Below are 21,355 nucleotides of genomic sequence, written 5' to 3' on the forward strand. Positions count from 1 at the left end.
TCAGCAGTGTCCTGCACACTCCAAAGGACCGTAGACTCCTCAGTAGGTAGAGGCGGCTCTGGCCCCTTTTGTACAGGGCATCTGTGTTTGTGGACCAGTCTAGTTTGTTGTTGAGGTGAACACCCAGGTACTTAAAATTCTCCACGATTTCAATGTCTGTACCTTGGATGTTCACCTGAGTGGTCTGTTGAGGATTCCTCCGAAAATCGATGACCATTTCCTTTGTCTTACTGGTGTTGATGTAGAGGTGGTTTTGCCTACACCAGTCAACAAAGGCTGTGATGACTCCCCTGTACTCCAGGTCGTTCCCGTCCGTCACTCGTCCAACAATAGCGGTGTCGTCAGAGAACTTCTGGAGGTGGCAGGTGTCTGTATTATGTTTAAAGTCCGATGTGTAGAGGGAGAAGAGGAGTGGAGAGAGCACTGTGCCTTGTGGGCCCCCCGTGCTGCAAGCTACCACATCAGACGTACAGTCCTGGAGTCTCACATATTGTGGTCTGTCAGTGAGGAAGTCGATGATCCATGCGGCTAGGTGGTTCCTTACTCCAGCCTCTTCCAGTTTCCCTCTCAGTAGAACCGGCTGAATGGTGTTGAACGCACTGGAGAGGTCAAAAAACATCATTCTCAGCGTGCTTCCCACGTTCTCCAGGTGTGAAAGAGACCTGTGCATCAGGTAGGTGGTAGCATCTTCCACACCAATGCCTGGACGATAGGCGAACTGCAGAGGGTCCAGCTCTGCATTCATCAGGGGGCTGAGGTGATTGAGGATGATTCTCTCCAATGTCTTGATCAGGTGAGAGGTTAATGCTACCGGCCTGAAGTGGTTTGGCTCCCTGGGGTACGCAGTCTTAGGAACTGGGACCACGCAGGAAGTTTTCCACAAGGTGGGGACCTTCTGCAGACTGAGGCTAAGGTTGAAAATATGCAGAATCACTATACCAAGCTGATCCGCACACTCTCTCAGTAGTGTGGAGCTGAGGCCGTCTGGACCGGTAGCCTTCCTTACCTCGATCTTCTTGAGCTGTTTTATCACCTGATCGACAGTAATGCAGAGACCGGTGGAAAAGGGGGAGGAAGAGGAGGAGGAGGAGGAGAACGAGGGGGGAGCGTTGCTTCTGGTCTGGGGGGTCAGGGGAGTGGGGGCAGGACTGAATCTGTTAAAGAACTGATTCAGTTCATTGGCCCACTCCCTGCCGCCAGACTCCGGGTCTCTCTCGCTGTTGCCTCCATGGCCCGAAATAGTCCTCAAGCTCCTCCAGACCTCTTTGGTGTTGCCTCTCTGGAGTTGGTTCTCCAGCTTCCTCCTGTAGATGGTCTTACCCTTCCTTATCTCTCTCTTCAGCTCCTTCTGGACGATTTTCAGGCTCTCTTTCTCCCCAGACCTAAAAGCCCTCTTCTTGTTCAGGAGGGCCCTTAGGTCCCTGGTGACCCACGGCTTATTGTTGGAGAAACAACGGACCTTCTTGGAGGGTACAATGTTCTCAACACAGAAGTTAATATAATCTGTGATGCAGTGGGTCAAGCTGTCAATGTCATTACCATGTGAATTGCACAGCACCTCCCAGTCAGTGGTCTCAAAACAGTCCCTCAGTACCATGCTGGTCTCCTCGGTCCATCTTTGTATGATCCTCGTGGTAGGTTTTATTTTCCTCACCATAGGGATGTAGGTGGGGATCAGATGGACCAGGTTGTGGTCTGAGCGGCCCAGTGGGGGGAGGGGGACTGAGCTGTATGCCTCCTTTGTGTTGGCATACAGCAGGTCCAGAGTTTTTTGTTCCCTGGTGTGGCACTTCACAAACTGAGTGAAGGTGGGGAGAGTAGAAGCCAAGGGAGCATGGTTAAAATCACCAGAGATAAGAAGGAGAGACTGGGGGTGTGACGTTTGCAGCCGGGACACAGTGGCGTGAAGCAGCTCGCAGGCGACTGTCGCATCGGCCGAGGGACGTATATACGCAGTTATTATGATAACGTGCGAGAATTCCCGGGGGATGTAAAACGGCCTGATGCTAACAGCTACTAGCTCGATATCTCGAGTGCAGAGTCGCTCCTTCACAGTAATGTGCCCGGGGCTGCACCATCTACTATTAATAAAAACAGCTAGTCCCCCCCCCTTTCTTCCTACCGCTCTCCTCAGCATCTCTGTCCGCCCTCACCAGCTGAAAACCGTCCAAGGAGACGAGAGAGCCCGGAATTAGTTCATTCAGCCAGGTCTCCGTGAAGCACATAATGCAGATATTCCGATATTGTCGTTGTTGTTTGGTCAGCGCCGTTAGCTCTTCCATCTTATTGGGGAGAGATCTTACGTTCCCCATAATAATAGATGGAATGCTGGGTCTGAAGCGTCGCTTTCTCTCCTGACATTTTCGTCCAGCTCTGCATCCTCTTCTCTTCCTATTATATTATTTGGCTCTACATGTGTGTGAACAGACCTTTAGTCTGATGAAAACCAAGAAAGCACCCCATAAATCTTAGATGAGTTTAGTATGTTCATACTTTATTCCTTTTTTTCTGTTTATGTTTCATATGTACTGTTAACGGATGCAGTTTTTTATATGTATCGTATCTTTTGCTGACCCGGCTCATCTGTCAAATTTTTAAAGTCAATGTGGCCCCCGGGCCGAAAATTTTGCCCAACATTGTGCTAGGCATACAAGGCGGATGGTCTTTGGGACAACGGCAGGTGGTCAGGATACCGCCGTTTCGGAAACAATTCCGGTTTTGGATAAGAGATCCGAATGGAGAAACGTGTGAAATGTCTGTGTTAGTAGTACCTGAATAAACTGTCAATTTACTGGGATGAGATGGCCTATTGCATCTTAGCCTGGCTTTGATCCCGTCCGCTAGCGGGAATATGGTGGTTAATAGACAAAAATAAATTCAAAACAGCCAATTAAAGGTTTTGCAGGGTTGCCAACCTGCGTTTTTTATTGTGACCGGACGTTTGGTCGAAAGACGTTTGGTCGACGGACGTTTGGTCGATGGACAGTTCGTGGAACGGACGTTTCGTCGAACGGACGTTTGGTCGACGGATTTGCCGGCGGACATTTCGTCGAATGGACATTTCGTCGTCGCCGGGTTTGCTCGCTCTCAAAATTATAATCATGAGAGAGAGAGACAGACAGAGTTTACTGTTGAAAGCGATCAACCAGGTAATCTCTCGCTCTCAAAATTATAATCATGAGAGAGAGAGTGAGTTTGTAATTGCATTGACAATGTAAGAGGATTAATATCTGAATATCTAATATCAAAATTATCAATAAGTTGCGTATTATTGGCGTGTGTACATGTTTCTCGTCGCCGGATTCGCTCGCCCCCCCCGGATTTGCTCGTATTGGCATGTGTGTACATGTTTTTCAAACTACGGCCCGTTAGGCTTTTTAATCCAGCCCGCCGACGTTGTCCAAATTATAGTAAAAATCAATGACCTCATTCATTTCCCTTTGCCCTGCAATACTGCTCATCACTCTCAATTTAAAGACTGCTTTCATGGAATGAAACAAGTGCTGGAATTATGGTCCAAATTCGCACTTCCAAATTATGAAATATCAACCTTTGAGTAATGCTTTAAGTAGACAGGTTGTCTAGGAATAAATGGAATGGGCGAAACTCAAACGGAATACGAGATACATTGACGGCTACTAAAACAAACTTTAGAGGCAAAACCATTGCCACCTCAATTCTACGTACAAACAGCTAAACTGATTAAGTATTAACGGAAGTGTATAACTTAATGCAAGACATGGAGGTTAAATTTTTTAACAAACGGTTAATATACTTGTGTGGGGGTGCGTGTGTTTCAATGTGTCACAGCTTTTCCATTATTGCATTATTGGCAAACAAAGAGTTAATCACAGCCAGTTTACTCCCACAAACCAAACTGATGGATGCTATACTGGTTGAACACTCTAAATTCCCCTGATTATGAGTGTGAGTGTGAATGATTGTCTGTCTTCTTGTGTTTTTGATTGGCTGGCCACCAAGATGTAATCTATCAATCAAATATCAAGGTGGAAAAGCATTTGGAAATTTGAAATTGATTTCTGAAATCGCCAATAAGCCTTTCGGGGATGGCGGCAACAGATTAGGAAAAAAAAACAAGTAAAACATTTTCGTCAAATGAAATTTTGGAGGAGAACGCAGCAGCAGTACTCCACATGTGAAACTTAACGTGGAGAAACAAGTAATCTGCTCTGCGAAATGGGAAATTTTGGAGCACTGAGGAAAAAAAAAAGAAAAACAAATTGGTACTTCAGCTTACTTGGGTGAGCTGCTTTTAACAAAGATGGCTTGAGTCATGGGAAGTCCTATGTCTCGACAGGGGGGATGGTGGCCTTGGTACGGTGCCACTACACAATTTATAGGGTTAAGTTGGTTGCAGAGCATGTTTAACCTGTGCTCGGCATATCAGTGCACGATTTGAAATTCCAAAGAATATTGATTTATAGTGATAATGGCACCCAAATTGTGTTAACAAAATAATGGGCTGGATTGACAAAAGGTTCCATATCTCGTTTAGAAATCACTGCCTACATAACAAGTTCAACCGGACAACAAATGAAAATCCTATTTGGATAGACCATACAAATTGCCATTATTCACTGCACGATTGGAACTGGATGATGAGGCTAATCTGGCTGACTACATAAAAAGGAAACGCATTGAATTTGGGTTAGCAGAATTAGACTGCTTCTCAACAGGAAACGGACTGGACCAACGGTGGTGCCAGGAGCCTGGGTGCTCAACCTGAAGAAGCACTAGCACGCCGAGAGGGGGATGTGGAGCCACCTTTTGCACTGTAGGAAAGTTATCTCAGTTGAAATGTTTGAGGAGACGGGTAAGATAAACTTTCTGACCTAATAATATGCAACCACTACAATATTAATAGGAAACATTAATGCTCAGGGAGCAATGCCATAAACCATAGGGAACTTTTTATATTGGTTTTATTGTCTCCATATGCAAAAAAACTGTGAAAACATTTCAATTGAGACTAAACCTTCTTACAAAGGGTTAAAACAAACGACCAGACGAGGGAAAATACGATCAGATATAACAACTCCCTTAATCACCATTCTTTGGGGAAAGTGTTTTTACAAAAGAAAAAAGTGCCCTGCTTGTAAAGAAAAGGAAAAATATTGAAACGGTGTCTATCCTGTTACGAAATCAGTGAATGACAAGCCAATTTTTCCACTGTGCTAACTTTACCTGGTTGAACCTTACAGGGCATGGTCTGAATCTGGGTGCGGTAGATGAGACATAGTGTGTCCATTGTCCAAGACAAACTGCGTCACTGATTCCATGTTTTGGCTTATGGTGGTGAAGTGGGGCAAATAAATTATATAACTCCTGTCAAAAAAGAAACAGGACTATGTGCTTTGGCTTCACTGTTTTTACCAGTATCTATTTTAGAGTGGAGGAGATGCAATTGGCGGCTCGGAATTTCGGTGCGGCGGCTGGCCTCTCTCGATGACGTTGAGCCTCATCGAGGGATGGCGATCCGATTTATGGGTTGGTTTGCCAAATTGCAGCAGGCGGTGTATGAGCATGACCATGAGCTTCGGACGGCAATGAGTTCTTGATTCGTGTGTCTTTGAACTTTGTTTGTGCACGGAGTTGTAAATTGAGTTTTTTTGTAAAATAATTTTAAGATGTGTTTTGTCATTAATCAATGCGCACAGATATTTTATAGAAACATTGCATGTATTTATAATTGTCAAGGGTTTAGTGGGTAGTATTAAAGATCATGGAACAAATTATGCTAATTTAATGTAAAATATGCTTCTACTCACAAAAAACCCAAGTTACATAACCACTTCCAAAACCAATTAATTTTGTAAGTAGAGGTACCACTGCATTAATTCAGATAATATAGTTTAAACAACGGAACATAATTCAATTAACATATTCTCAGTTTCACTTCAAACCACTATCACATCCATTCATTTCCTGATCTTCAGTATCCCTTCTGAACAAATCCGCTAAATCTGGCAGTGGAGAGCACGTGCTCAAGAATGCTCTTTGGTGGTTTTGAGTGTGAAAAAAAACATGGCACACCCAAGTATAAATTGCAGGTCCAGCTATATAATGTGTTTGGCTAACTGAAAATACAATAGAGGCAAACTGATAAAACTGTACCTTTCAGCCCATGGTCCCCTTTCACAAACAAGGCCTCTCCGAACTGAATTCCACTGTCTGATGGAGGTGCTGGTATGGCTATGCTGTTGCTTTAACATGCTGTTGTACCTCAGGTTTTCCTGATGGCTTCGACAAGAGAAGGGCTCAACAAACTGTTCCTAACAGAACAATGGGATTAGATGACATGGTACCACACGTAAATTCTAGTATTTGATTCAAATTTATTCATAGGAATCTAATTAACCTGAAAACAGATCTTGCTCTCCCCTTTTTCTTGCTCTCTCCTGTGCAGGCTGACCATGAAGACCTCATAGCATTCCTTCCAGTAGAGTGCCATGGTCTCGTGGGTCTGACTAAACATCTCAATTTCATACTGCTTCATGTACGGAATAATCTGTACAAAAAGGATGAACTTTAAAAATTCTGTCATCTTATATAAATTAGCAAATTCTCGTACATATTTATCCAGATAAACACGCCACTCAGGTGAGTTGCAGTATAACTGGAAGTCCTCAAAAAAGGATGGGCTGCCATCAATATCAGGCAATTGGGGCAAGTGTAGCTCCATATAGAGGATGCGGTGAACTTTAGAGAGGAGTGTTCGTAACAAGGGAACCAAGATTGAGTATTTCTCCTCTGTCTTTTCCTGGATAGAGCGCCACAGGATGCATTCAACCTTCCCAAGCAGGTAGCAGGCCTCATCCTGGCTGGAAACTTCCTTTGTTTGTAGAATACAATTGAGCTTCGCAGTGGCTATTGCACACAACTGAAAGGTCAGAAAAGTAATAATTTTCATGACCTAAGTTGGCCTCAGCAATTTCTGACAACATTTAAAGTTTAAAGTTTAACCTTTGGTTCCTCATGATCCATGAAGCCCAGCAACAATCTGAGCCCAACTTGGGAGAGCTGGAACCACTGCGTGCCAACAGAGTACCAACCCATGAGACAGTCCATTAGTGTTACAGTCTCCTCTAGCACCTTCTCTGTCCACAAGGCTGGGTTGATCAACCCCTCAGCTTGTAGAAAATCTTGTACCATGTGAAGTAGGCGGACCGCGTTCTTTGTGTGTTGAGGTAACGTGGCAGCAGATGCCTCGTGGTTGTCAGTCACGGCCCATTGCAGCATACGCTCCATGAGACTTGAAAAAGAATGCACAGAGGGGAAGGTATAACATTACCAAAAACAGCCAGAGGAAGCTTATAACCAGCTCTATTAGCTAAAGGTGCCGATTTCATACATTTTGTGTGATTGCAGATTAGATGATCACTAATAATACACAAAATATCTTGTCAAACTAACTTAAGCCACATTAGCTCCCTAGGCAGTCGGAAAACTATGTGTGACCAACTTAGTGTGAGCATATAAGGGCATTTGTTGCAACCCCAACACAATGTTCACATTGTAGCATCTGATGCTGTTTCTACGCTAATGTGGGAAGGAGAAAAAATTATTTTGAGTTTCCATATACTGCAATCCTTCACCACTTTGCAGCTTCAACATTCGCAGATTCAGTACATCGCATTTTTTATATTAAGTATCCAAATCAAAAAGGTTCCTAAAAATGTCAAAAATCATGCTGAGACTCTCAAGCAGAAGACACTTCCCTATCTTCCACTTGCCACTCAGAAAAATGGCGGAAGACAGGAGACTGTCACTCAGCTCTGAAGAAGAAAAATGGCGAGTGGGGGCCATTGCTTTTATACAGAAAGAACTTTTTGAGCGAACTGGACGGCCAGGAGCCTCGGTAAATGGAGATTTTTTTTCCAGAAATGCACACCCCCGGGCGTCGGACACTGTCGCCCTTATTTGAAAATAGAGATCGCTCAGCGTACGGCCGGGAGTCTTGGGGTAGCGGAGCTGTTGATGGAATTTGTCAGAAATGTTTCAAAGTACAAGCTCTGACGCTGTCGCCTTTATCCCAAAATAGAACTCTCTGGGTGGCTAAGACAACTGGACGCCGCGGAGGAGCAAAGTGGAAGTTGAGTTTGCGTTTAATTCTGGGTAGCAGGCAAACGCCATCGCAAATAGAGCTCTCTGGACGGGAAAGATGGCCGGATGGCCATAAAGATGAAGAACGAGGCCTTAGTGCTTTGAGAAATCAGCAAGAAATTTTCAATATGGCTCACAGTTTGAAACAATGTGTCCCAGAGATTGATGACAACATGATCATAGACATTGAATATGTCAATCGTCTTGACAGTGTCATGTCCCTGTACAAAAGCATATTTGTACAACAAAAGAAACAGCGGTCACAACTCTCCAATCACCATGTTCCTTGTGCGCCGAAAACCTTTCGCAGAAAGAAGCTCCTCCTGCTGCCTCTATGGTGCCTCCTGAAGATTCCATCGATGCCTCTCGAATCTGATGAAAAAGACTTGGACTAAAGCTCCCAATAACCTGTTTTTTGGGATTTAAACCAAGCGAAAATAAACTATTTTTACAGTGAGTACAATAGTTAAAGTATTTACAATTTTTAAAAATATAGATTATATTTAGATATACATTACAATATTTTCAAATGCCTATAACTGTAAAATTTAATAAATAGACTTCTTGATAATTGTACTTGTATTTTTTATAGGAGCGAAAACATATAGTATGGTAATAATAATAGGGGTGATCCTACTTTGTAGTTTTTCGATTATCGTGTCTGGTCTACATTATCTATTACTAGTGTGGGCCCCATAAACACACAAAAAATCCTAAATTTGTTTCTCAAAATTTGTAATATATATGGGTTATTGACAACCAAACATAGTCGACACACTGTATTTAAGATTGAAAATATTTATTTAACTTGTTAATATGAACAATGAATACATTCTTTTTTGTAGTTATATATTTGACACTTCCACAGAAACAGCAGCTATGGTCAGAACATGATGTATACCAGGGGTGCTCATTACATCGTTCACGGTCGATCGCCAAGGTACTCCTGGTAGATCGCATGACAGTAAGATTTGATCCAGCCTAAAAACTGTTTTCTTTGGGCCTGAACAATGTCTCATATGTACTGCAACCTCGCAATGTGCCCAACACAATACTCACATCACAGAAATTTTATTTTTTTGAACACGTATACCTAGCTGTTAACGAGAATCAGGCTCATCAGGATCTTCTTTTGTCTGGAGCTGAAAGTCTCACCTTACATAAACAAGCTGCGACAGCTGCTTGTTAATTAATAACTTGATCTTTTATGCATTAAACATGTGCCCCAATTATGCTTTAATTCAGTGCCCTTTGGTGGTGATCAATCTCTGTGTCCTCCCCTCAGTACTGAGCGAGTCCCCCACCTAAAAACCCTATAAAACCAATTCAAAAGAAGATGAGTAATTTAAGAGCAGCAGCACAACTCATATACAAGAAATTTGAGATGCGAGGAAAATTCCGAACAATTTTTTGCCCTGAGATATGAGACAAATTTGACATACGAGCTTACAGTGGGGCAAATAAGTATTTAGTCAACCACCAATTGTGCAAGTTCTCCTACTTGAAAAGAATAGAGAGGCCTGTAATTGTCAACATGGGTAAACCTCAACCATGAGAGACAGAATGTGGGGAAAAAAACTGAAAATCACAGTTTGATTTTTAAAGAATTTATTTCCAAATTAGAGTGGAAAATAATTATTTGGTCACCTACATACAAGCAAGATTTCTGGCTGTCAAAGTGGTCTAACTTCTTCTAACGAGGTCTCCACTCGTTACCTGTATTAATAGCATCTGTTTTAATTCATTATCGGTATAAAAGACACCTGTCCACAACCTCAGTCTCTCACACTCCAAACTCCACTATGGCTAAGACCAAAGAGCTGTCGAAGGACACCAGAGACAAAATTGTAGACCTGCACCAGGCTGTGAATACTGAATGTGCAATAGGTAAAATGCTTGGTGTAAAGAAATCAACTGTGGGAGCAATTATTAGAAAATGGAAGACATACAAGACCACTGATCACTAAATCTGGGGCTCCATGCAAGATCTCACCCCGTGGCGTCAAAATCATAACAAAAACGGTGAGCAAAAATCCCAGAACCACACGGGGGACCGAGTGAATGATCTACAGAGAGCTGGGACCACAGTAACAAAGGCTGGCCTAGCCAGACTCCAGATATCAACCCCATAGAAAATCTGTGGAGGGAGTTGAAAGTCGGTGTTGCCCAACAACAGCCCCAAAACATCACTGCTCTAGATGAGATCTGCATGGAGGAATGGGCCAAAATACCAGCAAGTGTGTGAAAAGCTTGTGAAGAGTTACAGAAAACGTTTGGCCTCCATTATTGCCAACAAAGGGTACATAACAAAGTATTGAGATGAACTTTTGGTATTGACCAAATACTTATTTTCCACTATGAATTGCAAATAAATTCTTTAAAAATCAAACAATGTGATTTTCTGAGGGAGGGCTTCTTTTAATATGGTCAAAGGGGAAACAGTTAGAGGAATCTACGAGCACTTGAAAGTAAAGCAAGTAGCTGAGAAAGGGGAAACTTCCGCACCAACGGAAACCTTCAAAGTAGAGCTGGGTTATATGATAAAAATTGTCATCACGATAAAAAAAAATATCAGTCGATTTCGATGATTATCCTGATAACTATCACATCTCTTTTGTTTGAAATTTTAAACTTCAAACTTCTGTGAATAAGTAAAAACATTAATACTTCACTCTTATTCAAATATGAAAGTAACTATGTTACCTTCATAAAAAAGAGAATATGAAATATGATGATTTAAAAAAATATTTTAGTTAATCTGTTAACTAGCTAAACAACTCCCTCCTTACACTGTGAAAAGTAAAGTATAAAACTTGGAGAAATTTTAACAGGCGTCTTTATTTTTTATAAATTTGCCTTCAAACTAAAAGTTTCTGTGCAATATGAAATAAATAAAATAATCAATGGAAGACATCGTCACCATTGGCAAGCAGACTATTTTCAGCATCACAAAAAGATTAATTGATTGATTAATTTGATAAAGGACAGCACATAGTAATGAACATATTTATATTCATGTAAATTAACATATGTAAAAATGTAAGATTGTAGCCGTGAGCTAATTTCCATCTTTAGTCCCTTGTGTAGGTACAAGATAAACAATGACACACACACACGTAGCACAATTTTAGACAGGGTTGTTATTGCAATTTTGTTCGTCTAACAGCCACGCTTTAAGTTGATTGGCGAAGAGGTTCAGAGACAGGAGTTCATGTATGTTAATTGGTATTGAGTTCCAGGTATGTGCGGCGTGGACAGAGAAGGTGCTTTGGCTGAAAGCACTCTTTTTGAAGGGAACTACATTTCCACCTCTAGAGCTAGCCCTTGTTGATGTTAGATTTTTTTGTGCAAAACCTTGCAGTGGAGGAGCTTTGTGTTGGAAGATTTTGTAGACTAAGGTGGCATCTGCAAATTTAACAGTATTGTTCCAGTTCAGGTGTTTGTGTTTTTTTAAATATCTGACCGTGGCGGTGTGTTTTTGGCTTTCTGTCCAATACTTTCAAAGCTTGCTTATAGATGGTTTCAATGTGTTTTAGTGTTGTTTTGCAGGCCGATGACCAACTTGTTAGGCAGTAAGTCATGTGTGATATGATCACTGTGTCAAAATATAATTTTGCTGACTCGGGTGTTACATTGTCTCTAATGAATCTAAAATTGGACAAATTGAATTTAATTTTATTTAGCGTGTTTTTCATCTGTTGCTTGAAGGCAAGTTGAGAGTCAAGAGTGATTCCTAGGTATTTATATTCTTGGACTACATTGATTTTTTTTCCATGGACAAGTATGTTGGGGTAGGTGTTATTTGTCCCTCTTTTTGAGAAGTACATACAGACAGTCTGTAGTTGAGATTTTTCAAGCCAGTTATTGACGCTCGTCATTGCATCTGTGAGTTCCTGTGTAGCATGTTTTTTGTCTTTCGCGTGGACATATAATACGGCATCATCGGCATACATTTGGCAGGTGACAGTTGAAGGACAGCAGCTTGGCCTATCATTTATGTAAAGACTGAAGAGCAGTGGGCCTCGCACTGTTATTCCGCAAAGTAGATTTTGTGCTTTGCATCCTGACGCACTGTGATCTTAAATTCACCTCACATATGGCTATTTAAAAAAAAAATAACATCAAAAAAGTTGGATGAACTTAACCCATTTCAACCCACATAACAAGATTTTTGCAACGTTTTCTGAACACTTACATGAAATAGGGAAACACCTTGATATCAAGTAAGAAACGAGGACAGTAGGTTAAGGTTATGTTCAATAAGTCTGTTCTTTGTGCTCAGGTGAGGCATTTTATAAAAAAAAAAAAAGAAAACGCCAAGGAGAATTCACTTGGAACTTTTAGTGGATAGGCTCTGTTATTATCTGTTATTGTCCTTTTGCGTCCCATGTTGGCCTTTATTTCTAACCAAACTAAAAACACATTTCCTTATCATCCTCTTCTTCTCCTGAGCGTTGGTCTAGAACTAGCGTTCTGTTGGAATTATTTTATATAAGTTATCCTGATTCTGGTATGACTGTTGAAATGTTAGTTAATAGAATGAGAGTGTCTTGGGCCCTGGAAAGTTTCACCTTAGAGGAACTACCCAGGGGGGCCGACGCCTGTCTGTTTGAACTATTGTGTGAGGGTTGCAGGATATCAGGAGGGTGACTGTAAAGATGTTATCTCGAAGGGGCATATGGTCATGATCAAAGAACCTTTTGTAACTGGGAGAGAACTATCTCTCCTGTGATCAGCTTGAAACTTCCTGTAACTTGGACACTCCCAAAACACAATAAGAGACTTGGCGAGGGAAGATTTTCTTCAGAGTGCTTTTGGAGGACTGTCACGAGGGACAGTCCTTGAACCTCTCATTTTTAAATAAAGTTTACTAAAATTCTCTGTGATTTCCTCCTTTTCAGATTGGTGATACAAATGTCTGGTGTTTAAACCTAACATTTAATTGGTCCTTCGAGCCGGATTCCAAGATACCTAAGGATCCCAGCGGGTGAGCAAGATCCAGAAAAGTCTGTGGCCACAGCATAAAGATCCTTTTCCAGGACTGTTTCTTCCTTACGGGCTGGGGTCCAAAGGTTGAAGGGATACCGAGGACGCAGAGAATCGTGAGTAAATTTTATTTAAAAAAGGAATGAATGAGAAAAAAGGAATGAATGATGAAATCCATGGCGTAACAGACCCCCTTAGTTGAAAAAGACTAATTAAACTCTGTAAAACTAAATCCATGGCGTAACAGACCCCCTTAGTTGAAAAAGACTAATTAAACTCTGTAAAACTAAATCCGTTGGCGTAACAGACCCCCTTAGTTGAGAAAGACTAATTAAACTCTGTAAAGGATAGCGGAGTCCTGATTAAAAAGAAATGAAAACCCTGACAATCCTAGGCCCTATCAGGTAAAAAATTCAAACAACAAAATTCCACATGCGTACAGAGGTCAAATTCAAACAACAAACTTTCGCAGGCGGACAGACACCCTTAGTTTTAGCAGACTAATTAAATTCTGTAAAGGAAAGCGAAGTCCAGGATGTATTGAATAGGAAAAATCTGTGACGGATAGTGGAGTTCTGGGTGTATTGAATGAAAAGTGAAAAAAAGGATAGAGTCCTGGTTAAAGAGAAATAAAGAAGCGAAGTAAAGAGAAAAGAAGCGAACTAAAAAGGAATGAAAGTGTGTAAAAGTGAGAAAGATATTGTTATACAGTGCCAAGATACTGAAAGAGCTCGATAAAGAAAAAAAAATAGAATAAAACTATAAACGCATGCAAGTAATCTTCATATGAATAGATAAATAAGATATAAGTACGCTGTGACGCGTTCATAAATCTCGATTGTAGCGCAATATAAGACTAGAAACGACTAAGAAATATACTTAGGCGGATAAATAAGATAAGAATATATATATATATATTAGGCCTGTTAAAAAACAGTGGTCCCTGTTCAGCTCTCCTCGTGCGAGGCTCCACACGCAAGCGGGGAGCACGACGACGAGGGGGGGGAAAGGGGGCCTGCTGGTCGTGCGGCAAAGAGGGCCACATAGCCAGGGAATGCGGGGGCAACCCTCCCCGCGCACAGCGACGACATGATAGCGCACGACTAGAACAGGAGGTAGCAAAACAAATGGTTAACAAAAGTAAGGGGATAGATAGATAAAAAAGGTGGTGAAGCCCCCCCTTCACAGATGCGGACCCCCTCAAGCTAAGCACACTCTTTGCAAACAAAAGGAGAGGGGGGGGGTGGGGAGCGCCCATACAGCTTACTGCTCCCTTCACACCAAAAACAAAGGGCAGGAAAGACTACCACAAGAGAGAGAGAGATAGTTGATAGTGTTATGATATATTAGTGAAAAATTATGGGTCTTTTATTAAACACTAAAATTTATATTAGGAAATGCCTAGTGAAAGGTTATTTTCCCTAAATTGTAATTGAGGTAATAGTGAGCACAGAAAATGGCTCTTATTTTAAATAAAACCGCCTTCTTAGAGCGGATAGGAATTCAGCCAGAGCTTTAACTATTGGGTTTTAGAAATATGAGAGTGATTTGCGATTTAGACTTAAGTATTAAGAATCATCCAAATTATTAATGATATCAAACATGAAAACAATGCAGAAATGGCATTTATCCAAATTATTAGGTAAATTTAGATAAAATAATAAATTTAGGATAGGCATGATTTCCCTAGGACGGAAGAGGCATGAAATGTTTTTCGGTGCACAGAAAGACATTCCTTGTTTTGCCCGAAACAGGTGGAATATGCTTTAGCGTGGTTCATATTAATGACTATTAGAATATTAATTGCATTAGCATCAAACAGTTGATGTCAACCAAACAACATTAACCTATTTCTTTTGAGAATGATTAGGCTGATAGCACAGCAAAAAGGTGGTTAGCTGCCAAGAAGCCCCAGACTGGGGATGGCTCTTAACCAGTGATAAAAAATTGCAGACCACTGAGTGTAAATGAATGGTTGTTTTGTTTGTCTTTTTGTGTTTCTAATTGGCCGACCATCAAGATATAATCAATCAGATATCAAGGTGGAAAATGATTTAGAAATTTGAAATCAATTTTTGATGAAAATTATGGAAAATTGTTTAGTCAAATGAAATTTTAATGGTAAAAGCAGCAGTACTCCAAACGTGAAATTTGAAGTGGAGAAACAAATCTGCTATGCAAAATTTAGGAGCACTGAAAAGACAGTGCTTGATACCAAATTCCAAAGTACTATTGATTTATTGTGATAATGGCATCCAAATTGTGTTAACAGAATAATTGACTGAATTGACAAAAGTTTCCATATTTCGTTCCGAAAAGAAAAAAAAAATGGAAATCTAATTTAGTGGAATGTACCAAACGCCATTATTAACTACACGATTGGAACTGGAGGATGAGGCTAAACATATGTCTGCATAAAAGAAAAAACTTTAAGGAAACGCATTCATTTTGGGTTGGCAGAGGGAGATTGCGTTTCTCAACAGGAAACATGATGAGCAACCCGGGATGAGAGTGCAAATGTTCCTGACCAAACCAGCAGACATGAAAATAGCGGATCCATTTTGTGCTCTGTAAGAAGGTTCTCTCAGTTGAAACGTGAGGAGACAGGTAAGATAAACTTTTTGACGTAATCAGATAAAATGGCAAGCACTCCAATATTGATTGGAAAGATTATTGCTCGGGGAGCAATGCTGTAAGCCATGAGGAACTTTTTATATTGGTTTTATTGTCTCCATATAAAAAAAGCGTTTCAATTGAGACTACACCTTCTTACAGATAGTTAAAGTAAACAATTGTGACTAGATCTTCTTACATATTTTTAAAGTAAACAATTAGAGAGAAAAGAGAAACTACAATGGATAGAAATGTAACTAGAATTTGATTTTATGCCTGACTATTGAAAAATATTGATTAAGAAAGATTTATAGGAGATGATTGGCAAACTCCGAAGACAATGGAATGTTACATTTGATAATAAGACTACTAGATTGGGATATTTTGAATTAAAAAACACTGAGGTTAATATGCAACGCAATACACATTGTTAGATGAATTGGGACTTGATTAGTATGCATTTTAAAAGTAATGGGCTTTAATTGCTCTAAAGGATACAATTATGCTAAAAATATTGACCCTGACAAACAAGGGGTGATTACATTTTACTGGGTTCAATTCTATTTAGAATTATAAATGTGTGCATTTTGTTTCTGAATATTAATTGATGTGAATCTAAACTGTTACAGAGAACGGGAAAGCTGTTTTCCTGAGGAGAAAGCAGCCTGGTTTGCTTTTTGTATTTTTCCTATTCTTAGTATGATTAGTTAATTTGTGTAATTGTAGGAAAGAGGAAAAAACAAATATGGGTTTTGATCTTAACAAGGAAGCAGTGTTCAAAATAGAATATCAGCTAGCATGTTTAATTTTGACTGATAAGGTATTTAAATTTTCACAAACATAATGATGAATGTTAAGCACGTGTTAAAGACAACGACAGAACACAGCAGCATACACAACAACAGAACTGAGCCGATCTCAAGAACAGTCAGCAGACGAACTGTACAAAGCTAAAGGCCTACCGTGCCTACCAAAAATGTATTCCATAATTGAGCCATATAAATGTCTCAACAGGGGGGAGGTATGGTGAACAGGTATAAATACCTATTTTAAAATTTTTGTAGGAACTGTTTAAGTTGTTATTTTATTGATCTGTAAAGAACGTGGGATCTCCAGAATCATCTGGAGTGACAATGGAGCTCATTTTTCAAACAGCATAGTGCAAAACATGGCAAAACAACTGGTAGAACTAGCTTGAGATTAACACTTTTTGAGATAGTTATTGGAAGACCATTTCAACTTCCTTTATGGGGAGATGACCCATGACGAGAGACTAAGGAAGGAGAGAAACTTATCCAAAGAACATGTAAGCTGCCGTGATCTTTTGTCTATCTTGCAGGAGGTGGTGTAGCCAGGTGACTGGATCCTGATCCGAGTCATAAAAATGAAGTCCTGGTTCTCTCCACGATGGGAAGACCCATTCGTGGCCCAACTCACCAACCTCCACAGCAGCAAAGATCGCTGAAAAGTCAAAGTCGATTCAGGTCAAGAGTTCGAGACAGGTGACTCTGAGTGGACTAAGTCGGACGGTGTCAAAACCCTTGTCCGTGAAGAAACTCATCTGACGTCTACTCACCAGCCACGAGCACCCCTCACTTAACCCTGACCTCCCATAGACTTTGCACCTCTATACAGAAGCCACAGTGAAAGCTGTTGCCATCCACATCACAGTGACTGGACTGTCAGTGACAGCCTGGGCGTATCTGAACGCCCCGCCCACAGAGCCTCGAGTTGGAAAACAAGTGCAGGAAACGTCCTGCCTCATCGCGGGAAAGGCAGAGCCAAGCGGTCCACTCTTGGACGGGGACCCAATCTACATCAACAACATCGGGGTTCCCCGCGGCGTACCAGATGAGTATAAGCTCGCTGACCAAATTGCACGACTCCAGAACAGGACGGAGGAAGGGTTTGCAGCCAATCCATGAACAGTTGTCGGTGACCTCTTGATGGCCTTCCAGAACAGAATTGCTGTTGACATGCTCCTGGCAAAGGAAGGTGGCGTGTGCTCCATCTTTGGCGACCAATGCTGCATGTTCATCCCTAACAACACAGCAGCTGACGGGAGTTTAACCAAGGCCCTGGAGGGCCTTCGATCCCTCAACAGCAAGATGAAAGAACATTCTGGAATCGACACCTCAATGTGGGGCGAATTTGGTAGCATGTTTGGCAGATACAAACAGTTGGTTGTATCAGTTTTAATGTCAATCGCTGTTTATGCTGCCATTCTCACAACTTGTGGCTGTTGTTGCATTCCCTGTATTCGTACGTTATGTCAAAGGTTAATAACAAATGCCATAGAACTAGTCAAATCCGAAATGTATGCCTTATTGACATCTGGAGGCGAACCACGGGATGACGACGACGCCGACGCATCTGGGGATGAGGAGGAAATGCAGTTCATTGGACTGCCTGACATGTTCCCAGATGCTAAAGACTATGGCATTAACTTTTGAGTGTAACGTTTTCTGTTATTTTTGTGATCCTGTAATGTGAAAATCTGAAAAGAAGAGGTTATGGATGATGATATTTTATAGCAGAATCCGGATAAACAGGAGGGTTATGTTGGAATTATTTTATATAAGTTATCCTGATTCTGGTATGACTGTTGAAATGTTAGTTAATAGAATGAGAGTGTCTTGGGCCCTGGAAAGTTTCACCTTAGAGGAACTACCCAGGGGGGCCGACGCCTGTCTGTTTGAACTATTGTGTGAGGGTTGCAGGATATCAGGAGGGTGACTGTAAAGATGTTATCTCGAAGGGGCATATGGTCATGATCAAAGAACCTTTTGTAACTGGGAGAGAACTATCTCTCCTGTGATCAGCTTGAAACTTCCTGTAACTTGGACACTCCCAAAACACAATAAGAGACTTGGCGAGGGAAGATTTTCTTCAGAGTGCTTTTGGAGGACTGTCACGAGGGACAGTCCCTGAACCTCTCATTTTTAAATAAAGTTTACTAAAATTCTCTGTGATTTCCTCCTTTTCAGATTGGTGATACAAATGTCTGGTGTTTAAACCTAACACGTTCATATCGCACCAGCGTCCCCGTACTCTTTTGTGGTCAGGTGGTGTATTTGCAGTTTAAAATTATCGAATTTTTATCTAAAGTTTTTATTGTTATTGTTGACAAAAAATATTTCACGAAAATTATCGTTATCGTTTCATCGCCCCGCTCTACTTCAAAGCGAGTCGTGGCTGGTTCGATAACTTTAAAAAACAAACTGAGAAAACACTCGGTTGTGAGGCACGGGGAAGCAGCTAGTTCTGACTCGAAAGCCACGGCAGAATACATACATCTTTGCCTCAGTTATAGATTAGATTTCATAAATAAGGTAATTTAAGTTAAATTTAAAGTTTACGTTACGTTACATAGTGTCACAAATGTGTAGCTGAACGTGTTGCCGTCAAGTCTCTCTCCTCCGCCATGAGCCGCTATCATCTGTCTCGAAGAAAAGAACTCCATACAGTAATGTACATAATAATGTCACACTTTATTGCAGCTCATAATAAATAGATAGGTATTTGTTACTTTGTGACCGTAAGTGGTCAATTGAAACTATTAAAAACATGTTTTTCCATTGTAATACAGATGCTCCCCTACTTACGAACATTCGAGTTACGAACAACGGTACATACGAACATGTCTGCGCATAGGTATTTTTTGTAAAAAAAAATGTATATATTTTTTTCCTTTTTTGTGTTTTTTTGTGTTTTTTTTTCCCAAGATGGTGCCGTCACGCAGAAGCCAGTGACAGTAGCTCTGTATATTCTTATGTTTTTCGTGTTTTACAGCCCTTCTATCTTTTTTTAAATTACATTTTAATATTTCTTAATACATTCCTCTTGACTTTACTTTGTACTTTATACTTTTTACTTTAATGTTTTTACAACTTTCTTTGTTCTGTGAGCCTGGCTTCTTTCGGCTACTTCTTGTAGTGCTTCTTTCCGCCGCTAATACCGACGCCTGGCGCTGTGAGAGCTCACCCAGCATCCACCTTCCTCTGCCCAGTTTGTTGCAGTGCGTAAGTGCATGAACGTATCTCCAGTGCGCAAAGAACATTTTTATCATTAAATATCTCGTGCATCCATTATTCAATATGGTTGGTGAAAAGCGAAAGGCTTCTAGTGAGGGTGGTAGTGCAAGGAAGAGGCAAGCAATTTCATTTGAAATGAAAGTGGCAATAATAAAGAAGCTTGATGCGGGTGAGAAAATGGTGAGCGTTGCACGGGCATACAACTTGAAGCGTTCGACGATCGTTCGTTAAATGTTTTTTTCAGTACAAACCAATGCAGGTTACTTATACAAGCCTTAAACATACAAATGCACTTATATAAAACTTCAATATACTTATATAGGCCTTAAACATAAATTATAATACAAAATATAGCACTGAATCAACTTACGAACAAATTCAACTTATGATCAATCGCTCAGAACCTAACTCGTTCGTAAGTAGGGGAGCGTCTGTATCCTATTTTAGGTGATTTTATCAGAGGGTGGGAATGGATTAATTTATATTTAGTTACTTTACATGGGAAAAAATGATTTGAGATGAGTAAATTGACATACATGCTCGGTCCCGGAACGCATTAAGCCCATATCTCAAGGTATTACTGTACAAATGCAAAGGTATTCAAACAAAGCTTAATTGCACTTTTATGTTTGTGCAACATGAATCATCAAAATAAGTTGTAAGAATTATCAATATAATTCTGAATAAATATGGTGGTAGAATAGATATATCAACATGCATAACAGCAGAGCTTAGTTGGTGGCCCGGAAAAAAGGGCAGAACCCGGGGGAGTTGGCTTAGTAGATCTTGGAGTAAAAGTGTGAGCACTCCTGTTCTATATAGAGTAGAACAACAGTGCCAAAAAAGCCCCAACTGGGTCATCTTTTTCACCCAAATGTTGTAAAAAGGCAAATTTTACCGATCATTTTACTGCGCACTACAAATAAATTTGCTATGCTCACACACTACAACTTGCTAATACTCATTGCTTCTCATCTCTCTCACCGGCCGTGACAGCCCCCATCCTCACGTGTAAAAATCATTATTTCTGGTTTGTCGACAAAATGGAATCATGGGATATGTGCAGTTTTTCATTGTTTTTCGACGGGAAAAAGGACAAGAAGTAAAGGAAAATGGATAAAAACACATGATCATGCAGCATTTGAGCATTTGCGAGGGCAATAAAACTAGGAAAACTCAAGTGGCATTATCTCCTTTTCCCTGATGTATTGACTTTAAGTAAAAACAAGGGGTGTGGCATGTAATCATGAAGTTATAAGGCTTAATAAAATGACGTGCCTAGGACACATTCACACATGCGTTGACTCCAGAGGGTTAAGAACAAAAAGACCAAACGTGGAGACAAACAAAAGACTTAACATTGAGACAAACCGGCAAAGTCCATAGTTTGCTTCCGTTGGGCCAGACCAAAATATATTTTGTGCGGACTAGTTTAGCGCAGTCCATTTTGACAAAATTTTTGCAAGCGACCCAGCGTTTGACAACAAACCTATGCAAATGCAGACATTGTTCAATCATTGGACAAAACTGTCGGGGTGGGTTAAATATGGAACTCAACAATACTGAGCTCCAGTGCACAGCACTCAGCTCATATTGGT

At 40.7% G+C, this 21,355-nt stretch overlaps 1 protein-coding gene across 8 annotated transcripts in view; it reads right to left on the reverse strand.

Annotated features, from left to right (window-relative positions):
• The window catches only part of nbeal1 (neurobeachin-like 1), a 160,902-nt gene that overhangs the window by 69,365 nt on the left and 70,182 nt on the right, over window positions 1–21,355 (reverse strand). For 7 of the 8 annotated variants that reach the window (XR_013304942.1, XM_077616606.1, XM_077617958.1 and 4 more), the window contains 4 exons: window positions 6,985–7,273; window positions 6,593–6,901; window positions 6,380–6,529; window positions 6,136–6,293 (listed from right to left, as the gene is read on the reverse strand). Coding sequence is in view for 7 of the 8 variants with exons in the window: in XM_077616606.1 (XP_077472732.1) it covers window positions 6,136–6,293; window positions 6,380–6,529; window positions 6,593–6,901; window positions 6,985–7,273 (906 nt within the window). In the remaining variant the exon portion in view is untranslated. The remainder of the gene's footprint in view (window positions 1–6,135; window positions 6,294–6,379; window positions 6,530–6,592; window positions 6,902–6,984; window positions 7,274–21,355) is intronic. The other variant, XM_077617428.1, reaches the window with a different exon arrangement.

Source organism: Stigmatopora argus, chromosome 1 (assembly GCF_051989625.1).
Source record: "Stigmatopora argus isolate UIUO_Sarg chromosome 1, RoL_Sarg_1.0, whole genome shotgun sequence".
NCBI lineage: Eukaryota > Metazoa > Chordata > Actinopteri > Syngnathiformes > Syngnathidae > Stigmatopora > Stigmatopora argus.